Here is a 10,624-nt window from a genome sequence, read left to right as displayed (position 1 = left end):
TGTTTCTGACTTTCCTGTCGCACCAATAATTCTCACAGTATCATATCCTAACTCATGTTTCTTTGTGTTCAAAACCGAATAGGTGGCCCCTGTATTGACTAAATACTCTATTTCAGTTTCATCTTCCCCCAGCTTAATTTTAACCAGAGGTTCTGCTGGGGAAGATCCCTCCGGTCTTTTTCAGTCTCTTGCCTCTACAGCTAACACAGGAGTGTCTTGTTCCCCAAATTTCTGCAAAAATGGGCAGTCTCGTTTCCAGTGTCCCTTTCTTTTACAATAAACACACTGTCTCTCTCCTATTGGGAACCTTGGGAATCCTCTACCACGTCCTCTTCCTCGATAACCGCCTCTAAATCCTCCCCTGGGTCCTTCTCGAGGTCCATAAGTTCCTCCTAGTACCGCAATCAGTTTAGCATTTCCTTTTTCTTTCTGCTGATCTCTGTTCCTATAAACCACCCAAGCCACATCCAACAATTTTCCTGGGTTCCTGGCATCTGCCCCTTGTAATTTCTGCAGCTTTCTTCGGATATCATCAGCAGACTGCCCGATAAATAAAGTTGCTAACTGATTCTTTCCTTCCTCTGATTCAGGATCCAGAGTGGTATACTTCCGAGTAGCTTCTTTCAATTTGTTTAGGAAATCAGTGGGAGACTCCTTTCTATCCTGCTTAATCTCATATAATTTTGACCAATTTATTGCTTTTGGTATAGCATTTCTTATACCATACAGGACCCACCTCTGATACTGCGTTAATAACAATTTCTGCCCATTATCATTAGGGTCCCAGCCAGGATCTGCCGAGGGAAAATTATGCTCCAACTGTCCTTGTAATGTTCCTGCCGCTATTTGGGCTTCAACCTGAGTCTTTGCCGTCTTACGAATCATCTCCCTCTCTGTACTATCAAACAATACTTGCATGATAACTTCAATATCTTTCCAATCTGGATCCTGGGTTCTTATCATCATTTCAAAAGTATTAGCCACTCGATCAGAATCATCCCTATAACTACCGGCAGCTATTTTCCAATTATTTAGATCTACAATTGAAAAAGGCACTTTCACGATAACCGGACCATCGTTCCCTACTGCTTCTCTCAACGGAGCTTGCAGTGCGGTTCCCTGTCGGTTACGAGTTCTCCTTGCCATCGGCGTGGCCCCTGCAGCGTCTCTCTCGGGTTCATCGTTCAATCCACCCTCTGCCCCTAAGGGTTCAGGATTCTGAGGCCTCTGCCTCAACCCTGGAGCCACTAACATCTCTAAATCCTCTTCCTGCTCATTCTGGGTCAACTTCAAACATCTCTGTCCAATACTGCATGCTGAACAACACCTCTTTAACCCTTTCCCTTTTTCTCTCTGCTGCTTCTCCTTTTCCAATGCCAATACCAGAGGATCAGGTGGGGCCAAATTAATTCCACACTCCTTTTGCCACTCAGGATGCTGCCTTAATGTAAAGAACATATCAGCATACAATACCTCATCCCATTTTCCTTCTCTCCTTAGAAACAGCATTAGTTGTAACAGAGTATTATAATTCAAAGTACCATTCCTTGGCCACTTTTCTCCATCTTCTAATTTATATAGTGGCCACCATTGATTACAATACTTAATTAGATCGTCCCTTTGCGACCCCACCAGAGGATCCTGCAATTTGTTTCCAATACTTTAAAATACAACCCAAAGGTGATTTCTTGAAGGTTCCTCCACCCATGGATGATCCGGCGCCCATTTTATATACAGGGAATCACATATGCAAACAAGTCTTTCGTACAACAACAACAATATAAATAACTACAAAGAAATACAATAGTAGAATCACACACACAGATGAGCCTTTTGTAACAGCAACAATAATACAAATAACTAATTACTATATCAGACAAATACTTACAATAATAGACAAGTATTTACAATAATTGTTACCGCGGTTGCTCCTGATGTTTATCTTGAGCGGGGACTCTAACCCCTAGTGGGGGCTCTAACCCGTTCCAAACGGGGACTCTAACCCCTACCCAGGTCTTAAGTGCAACCCTGCGGAGCTTTCGCTGTGTCTGATGGGCAGGTAGCAGGGACTCTAACCCCTAGTGGGGACTCTTAACCCCTTCTAAAATTTCCAAAAGAATGACTTATTACTCACAAAGCAGTGTTATTCGCTCAGGGCCTCTTCGGTCCGGGGATTGGGAGAAGTCCTCTCCGAGAATCCCTCGGTGCCGGCTGAGGTTCCGCAATCCCAGGATCCGTCGAGGCTCAAAAGCAGCGTCCCATCTGGGTCGCCAAAACTGTTACCGTAAGCTGGCAAATTAAAAACTTTCTAAGACTCAGTTTGGCGTTTTAGAAAGCAGGCATTCTTTATTGCGGCACCAGGCGCACAGGGGATCGCTCCACCTAGTGTGTGCGCTGAATCTCTCAATTACCAGAGTTATGTACAACCAGAATATACATATTCATTGAATTTCATTAGCATATTCATGTTATTTCCTGAAACTCATTAACATATGTAAGAGTCTTTAAGCATGCGCTCTTATGTTCATTGGTGGTCTTTCAGGGTCCTCTGGTGGTCGTCGATAGTCTTCCTCACCGTGTCCGCTAATTGAACTCAGTCTTTTCGCCTGCACAGTTTGTCTTTTGGCCCAGCTGCACTAGCTAGCTGATTTCAGCATATCTTCCTTATCTATTCCACCCCTGTACACAGAGCTTCAAGGCTTCCTTTTATCTACGGAATGTCCAGTCTATCTATCCACGGAACGTTTAGCTACTTTGTTTCGACAAAGAGAACCGTATGTCTCCTTAGTATTTCTTTTATTTGGTATCAGAACGAACTTCTTTTCACCTAAGCTATTCTGCAGTGAGATATAGCAGTATTTTAATCCATAAAACTATGAAGATTTATGCTGTCATTCAGAGTAAAGCCTGCAGATCAGTGCTAATAGCAAACAAAATGTTTCTGTAGCTCTGAAGAAGCAGATCCCCTGAAAGGCGAGCCGCTGTATGGAGCAATCAGTCATGAATGACAGATACCATTTTGTGTGCTGCCTTTGCTAATACTGAGGGTTCTACAAAACTACTGGCCTGTAGGAGCTCAGGAAGCACAGTCTGAGAGGAGCTTAAACACCTTTTATTGAAGGAAGTTGGAAGCTTACTTTGTCAGTCAGAAAGTACCTTGCTACTAGTTCATGGTGGTAATAACACAAATCCATTAAGAAGTCTCTTGGTATACCAGAGCTGGTGTCAAAATGTCACTTGTCTGTGACTGAGTTACGGTGGTACTGCTGTTCTGTCCTGAATATATTATTGTAGTACTGCAGTGTACTGTAGATAGCTACCTTTTGCCATGTGAATGAGTACAGTGGTGAATTGTTTCCAGTGGTGATGAAGGTAATCTAAAAAGAAGTCATTGTGGTTAAAAGCTTTTGAAGAATCTAGACAGATGGACTTCATGCATTTGTGCCATAGCAACTCAAAATAGTTATATGGGTAATCCTACAGTAAAGCCAGTAAAGTCATGATGGCATACTTTAAGCCTCTGTTTTTGAGCAATTAAGAGTCTGACCTAGACACTGGTCCAACTTACTTACGTATGAAGTTGGGTTGCCTCAATTGCCTAAAATTAGTGGTAAGCATGATACCTAGCCTTTCAATAACACTAAGATCAGATTTAAATCTGACGTAGAGATGCATGACATTTGATGTAGCTGAGATCTCTCTAATTTATCTGTAGTGTAGTCCTGGGATCTGTAATGAGAGAAAGCAGATTGCATGAGTAGTCCTTTCCATTTACCACTGGCACACATTTAAAAGCTTTTTTAGAAGTCAGGGTGCTAATGTGTGGACACTGAAATAATACAAACCTTCAAAGCCAGATAACTGAGGCCAACAGCCTTGAAATCTAGCTTGCTCTCCATCAGTGAACTGAATATTAGACTTCTCAAGCCTTAGACACGACTCTAATTGGGCCACACTGCCATTTTCCAGGTACTGTAACTTTTGGTTCTTGCTGTTGTCAGATCTGACTTCATTACCTTGCGGGTGAAAATAACTCAGCAAGTTACACATTTGTAGCTGTATTTGGTTTAACACTAAAACACTACTGAGGATTAGACAGCATCGTGACTTGATTCTGAAATGGTCCTGTGGAGGTGGGCTTGTCTTCTTTGCTCTGTCTGGAGTCTGAACTGAAAAACAAAATTCCTTGCTGTCCCTGCCCTGCCATTGCCACAGTGTGCTCCGTGGACTAAGTTACGTATCATATGATTATACAACAGGGAAGTGTGTACAGTGCTGATGGCTGTACAACATGCAGGTATCATGCAGGTGTATAGCAGCGTTGCAGCTAAATCTTTGTGGTAAGTCTCAACTGACAGCCAGAATCCAGTGTTGGAAGCTGCCACAAGGGCTACATCTTCAGAAAAGAAAAAAGGGGAAGAGAAAGGCTGCTCTAAATATCTGCACTTTGTTTTAATATTTGAATTTGGATTTACCTCAGGTTTCAATAGCGTAGGCACCTTCTTCAGTGCTTCTGGGGGGGAAAAAAAAAATCCTAATTTGAACCTTGGTGTTTGTATTTTCTGCTTCCTACTCTGTTTTCTGAACAGAAATGGAAGATAATGTCTGGTTTTAGTGGTTGCATCGGAGCTCCTGCCAATATTCTAGCTATTTCACACAAAAAAGATAGTATCAAACAATAAAAATCTTAAGAAGTATGTTTTGGCATATATTGAAGGGGTGTTGTCAGTTTAGGAACGTACTGTCCTACTGAGTTAAGGCTCTGTAATCACACACTAGAAGGAAGTAGATGGGGCTACTTTATAATGAGTCTGTTATTAGAACTCTGATCTGAAGGGTCTTGTAAAGGCATTAAGGAGGTCACTGGAAAATTTTGAAGGCATTTGTTTTCTTTTACTGATGCTTAATAATGAGTATTTTAATCAGCATGTTGTGCTTCAAAGACTGCAGTTTGCAGTTTTGCTGCCTTCCTCTTGCCCTAATTGGTTGACCTTGTATGGTGGGTACCATGATCTTTAAGATGGTGTGCGTGCTTCTTCTCATGTTCAGTTATTGCTTGTCATCTTTGGAAGTACTTAGCTAGCATTATCTGTTTCTTACAGTTCTCAAACTAAGATCCTGTTAAAATTTGTAAGATAATGTTTATATGATGGTAAAATGGTAGAATGTGTGTGCTTCCAATGCAGGGAATTACAATTAATTCAAAAGCAATAAGTACCCACTGTGTTTTTGTTAAATAAGTGGTGTACGGGGATCTCTATTCCATATACAGGTTAGAAGAAATGTCCTCTTGTGTGATTGTGTGGGCATTTCTCATCAGATTTAGCCTCATCTGAGGCATGAGGCTGTTAATAAGAACCAGTAGCGTTATGAACCATAGGATATTTCTGTGTGTACTGACGGTGTGCATGCACTACAGTTGGCTTCGCATGGTGTTCCTCCTGTACAGGGAATAACAAAACAGACTATACCAGGGTGTTTTGGAGTAACTCTTAAAAAAAGGAGCAGGATTATTTTCAGGTTGGGGTTTTTTTTGTGAAATAGTATACTTCAAAGGCTTTTTTTTGTTTGTTTGTGCAGCCCAAAGTCTTTGCGGAGTGCATGTGTTTAAAAAAAACCACAGGTGGTATCTTCAAATAAGTCTGTCTTGGGATGTAATTTTCTGTTAAAGTAGGTGGTAGGTAGTTCTTTAAATGGCCCTTTCCTGTTCAGTGTTGTGCTCTGCAGGCAATTCATAGCACTGCTTGTCAAGTTTTGTGGAAAAACACAGTGTTCAAATTTACCAGTGTAGAGGCAGAGTTTTGTCTTAAAACCAAACTCTAATTAGTCTAAAGTTAGAACATTTGTTTCCTTAGCCTTCTGCATTTTTAAGTGTGTGAGCTGGGGGATGGGAGGGGGGGAATTAATTTGCTTTCTTTTGCAATCACCTGCAACCTCTGTATATTCCAGAGAAGTATTAGTCCCCAGGCTGCAGGTCAAGGAACACTGCTGCAGAACATCAGAAGAAATAGTGGTAGAGAATCTAAACCTGTTCATTGTCAAGGGAAATAAGCTGAGCTGTTCAGATCACTGCACAATTCCCTCAGGGTGTGAGCTTTGGCTGCTCTTGCTAGCCTGCTTTATCTTAATCAAGGATGAACATGTGTCAGGCCCAGGATCCATCTATTCAGTATCTGGTCTTCAAGGTGACCAAGTGGGTGCGCTGGAAAAGTGGTGGTGGTTTTTTTTTTCTGAGAGGCTCAAGTCTAGTATCCCAGCCTCTGGGAGCCAGTGATTTCGAGACCAGCTGACCCAGAGGATGAATTCAGAGCAGTCAGAGTTGGCAGCTGTTAAAGATGTCTTGATGCTGTGTGAAGCCTATGAATCCCACCATTTTTGTCACTTGCAAACTTGAAGTGATGATGTTGCTGTAGCTGGACCTTGGGCTTGCCTCCTTGGGACACGTGAGATGTTAATGTCTGATGGAAGCTGGGTCAATGCTTCTGTGAAGACCACTGGACTGTGGTGTTGCCTGGAAAAACAACTGTCCCAGGAACATCTGGGTTGGAAGCTGGTCAGTGTCCTGTGAACATATGTTCTTGTTTGCTCAGATTTTTCCCAGGTATCTGTCAGTACCTACTCATTGAGTCACAAGTGACTGATGTGATGATAAAGTTCCTGCATGAATCAGCTTACATGACTATTCTCTGAATTCAGGGTTTCTTTATTTGGAAACATCACCTGTCATTTATAGCGTGGGTTTTGACATTTTGTAACTCTGAAAAACAAAAAATCCCCATCTCTCCTCTCCCCCTCCCCCCAACACTACCCTACAGGGCATGTGGCTTTATTTTTAGGGCTCTGGGAATTTTTTTTGCAAGTATATTGACTTCATTATGTTGTTTTTGTGCAGTACTTCGAAATCTTTTATTCTAACTAAGCGTGGGTGATAGGGTGTTAATTTTTTTCAAGGGCTATGACTGAGGCATGAACATTGGGATCAGTGGAGTGTTGAAGACTCTTTGACTGTGACTGTACTGTGAGGGAATATTGCTGTTGCAAAGGCAACAGCTAAGTAATGCCCAACTGTGATTCCCATTACTTCTAAGCAAACAAAATAGTAACTGAATGCAAAATACTGGTGTGTGATTTCTGTGATCATTTCCAGAGTTTCCTCTGCAGAGGAGGCATAGCCCTGAAAATGCATCCTTGAGAAGTGATGGGATCTAACCCCACTCTTGTTGCTTCATGGAATGTCCTTTGGCTCTTGCACGTGAAAAGAGCTGCCCAGGAGCAGAATGGTTGTGACTGGTCTGGGACCTGGGCAGTTACAGCTGGCTAAAGGAGTCCCTGCGGGTCTTGCTCTGACCAGGCTAGGGGGTGTTTTTTTATGCAGCAAACATTTCTTCAAATTACTTCCTCAGTGCTACCCTTAAAACCTCCTGATAAATAGCCATGTCAGTTGGAAGTACAGTTTATTTCCATTAGCAGGTCAAAATCCTAATGTTGAAGCCAGCTTGCGCAAAGGGACCTTTGTTGATGAGATAAGCTAGCTGTGTCAGGATGAAGCAAAGGCAGCTTGCCACTCTAGCTGTCTGGAGGCAGGACTAATATCTCTTAAATAAGAGATGAGCTAGGGAAACTGTCTTTTTTCTCATCACGTGCTACAGAAAACCAGGAAAAAAATTCAGCAAAGTATCTCCTCCTTCCTCACCCCACTTGTCTTCTGTAACTGCGCTCAACTCTGGCTGTTGCCCGGGAAAATGGACCGTGGGGCAAAGTTGAGAGCAAGATACTCCAGGTAGGTTACGGCTGAAGGTCAGCATGGGCTGCATTTTCCTCATGCTGGCCCAAATAGAGTGGAGCCGAGTTGCTGCTTTTTCTTAACAAGCCTCTCGTCCACTCTGCGCTCACATGGACAAAACTAGTGTTCAGCCAAAATGCAGGGAGACCTGAGGCGCCAGCACAAAAGTTATGGTCTGCAGTCACAGTGGATTTAATGAGAAGACGTTCTAATGAACTTTCAACCTAGGTTCTTAATTCTGACTCTGGATGCACTTCAGATGTGTTTATTCTTTCTCTTTTCAGTTCCCGCTGTGTGATGGCTCTCACACAAAGCACAACGAGGAAACTGGTGACAACGTTGGGCCTCTGATCATCAAGAGGAAGGAGGCATAGAGTGGACAGTAGAAGCTACAAAATGAATGTCTGACAAATCCTCTGCTCACTTGTAATTGGGGGAAAAACCACAAATTCTTTGTCGCATCACTGAAGACTTTCCAATGTAGTATATACATCAGGCTTCAGCAGGTGTATTTTCTCTGGTGCTTGTCTTGTTTTAATCACTACAACGCATAATTTACTAAATAGTCGTGGTTTAAATTTTTTGTCCTGTAAAGTGTGTGTACCCTCTCACTGAGTATGAAACTAAAATGACGCACAGAATGTACTTCATCAGAAAATAGGTATTAAATTATTTTCAAATACATGTGTACTACTCTGAGGCTATTCAGTAGAAAGTGTGTTCAAAATGTAGATCTTAAAATTCTGGAGAGATTCTAAAGTTGCAGGTCTGGATAGATTTCTATGTAAAAGGCAGTAGCAGGAAAGAAATCGTGCCAAAATGCAGCTTAACCTCTGATTACGCTGCATGTTCTGCAGGTGTCAACGTTTGGCCTGTTACACTACTGTTCTGTGTGGCTTTTGTAAAAAAACAAATTTAAAATAGTGAACTATGAGCAGACAACATAAAAGGCTTATAGCAAGACAGGGCTAAAGGGCAACTTTACCTTTGATTTTACAGCAGTGTTGAAATTTGACCCTACTACCATATGGTATCAAGAACATACTACCGGAACTGCAGACCTGTATTTAGAGTAGGATTAGGAAGATGGTCTCTGTGAGAGCTTTCTTAATAGACAAGTGGAATGATATGAAGAGCTCGGAGTGATGGGCAGGGGGTGGCAGGGTTGTCTTTGCTGCTAGAAAGCCTTAGTTTCACTTGCAATCTCTAGCAGTGAAGCTAACTTCCCCAGACCACAGGACACTTCTGTGGGGGAGGCTATGCTGATTTATTCCAGAAGCTAAAATAAAAACTAAAACCCCACCCATCATTACTGTTTGCTTCATCATTGCTCTGGCTGGTTCAGGAGGACTCTTCCTGCTGTGGAGGGAGGAGGCACACCTTTCTTACTAAGTGGCCTTAGGCTCTATATGTCTTAAATAACTCTGGCCTCCCTGGGCTAACTGTTGACATGGTTCAGCTAATTTTACCAAAAGAACTGACATGGACAAGGAAAGGCTCTGGCCGCAGCTAGAAACAAGGGGGAAAGGAAGGATGAGACAAGGAGAGCTCTTACCCTCCTTTTGTACGGCACTTGTCTGCCTTGCCTGACACGGTTGCATTAATGGCTAGCATGTTGGTTTCCGTAAATTAAGTAGCTTTGATTTATTAACATGCAAATGACTACAAAACAAAACCCAAAGAGTGGGGTGGCAGAGGGCAGTTTTGTATTAAGCCCGGTCCATTAGCGTAATTGCAGCCTGTGTAAGATTGAGCTCTCAATGTCTGGGACAGAGAGACTACCTCAGAGCTAGAGGAAAGGTCTTTTCAAGAAGCTGACATTTTAACCTAGACCCTTAGAGATTATTCCAGGTGATCAGGGCAGTAGAGGTTTTATTTAATTTTTTTTAAGGGTGTGGTTGGTATGACTGGTGAAAATTGAAGAAAATGTTTTGCATATTCTTGATGTGAGACTTTCAGAGGCTGAGGTCTTAGCTGACTGGTCTGAACTTTGGCAGAAGGCACAAGAAGTAGAGAAGGTGGCACAGAGTCAGAGAAAGAGGGTTTGCAGGTGGAGTGCTATAGTGGGGGCAACTGCTGCCTGTGAGAGACCCCTGCTTGTAAGAAGTTGCAGTCAAATACATTTAGTTTCTATCTTTTCTTCCTGTCTTGACTGTAAAGGTACTTGATGTTTTTTACTTGGCCAAGTACTGATGCATATGGAAAGTTGTTTTAACCTTAAATTATCAAATACATTGCTTTTATTCAAAACAAAGTTATTTCTGTATTATTAGAACATGACACTGGATATTTCTGTATTTTTGTCAAATACACATTTGAGCTCATCTTAATCTCGGGGTTGTAATGTCTGTGTTATCTCATGGGTGTGCCATTTCTTTCAAAGGAGAGTTACACTGTGAGTAGTGCTGTATGCCAACGCTGCTGTAACCATAAACCTGTGTCTGGGTTGGGTTTTCCTTCTGAGACTTATTTTCCTGTTAGCAGCAAAGCCTGGCTGCTCTTGAAGGAATAAAAGTTCACTGAAAACTGCATTAATGTTCTGAGCTATGAAGTCCTAAAGTTTCAGACGAGTCTCCCGAGTCATAAAACTTATTTCCTGGAGTTTGCCAGTAGAACATTTTGTGGAGTTTGGGTGTCAGGGAAGTGGGCTCCATCACAAGTTTTTGTTCCTGGGAAGCAAAGATGCAGGAGCTGAGTGAGTCTTTGCTGATTTACCTCCTGGTGGGTTTGTTTGGGAGAAGTGTCACATTTATAAATGTTGACACAAAGTGGTTAAATTTTATTTTGATGCTTGTACAATTTTCTGAACTGTACCTAAAAGTTCCTGTTTACTCATGTATG

General features: G+C 42.1%; 1 protein-coding gene across 1 annotated transcript in view; it reads left to right on the top strand.

Moving 5' to 3' along the window:
• Positions 1–10,314, top strand: part of CISD1 (CDGSH iron sulfur domain 1) — a 20,397-nt gene extending 10,083 nt beyond the window's left edge. The window contains exon 3 of the mRNA XM_009275079.2: positions 8,068–10,314. Within this exon, the coding sequence (XP_009273354.1) occupies positions 8,068–8,157 (90 nt within the window). The 3' untranslated portion in view covers positions 8,158–10,314. The remainder of the gene's footprint in view (positions 1–8,067) is intronic.
• Positions 10,315–10,624: the final 310 nt, after the last annotated feature.

Source organism: Aptenodytes forsteri, unplaced genomic scaffold, assembly GCF_000699145.1.
Source record: "Aptenodytes forsteri isolate BGI_AS27 unplaced genomic scaffold, ASM69914v1 Scaffold320, whole genome shotgun sequence".
NCBI lineage: Eukaryota > Metazoa > Chordata > Aves > Sphenisciformes > Spheniscidae > Aptenodytes > Aptenodytes forsteri.
Note: the sequence above shows the minus strand (reverse complement) of the source record. Positions and strands in the feature narration are given on the sequence as shown.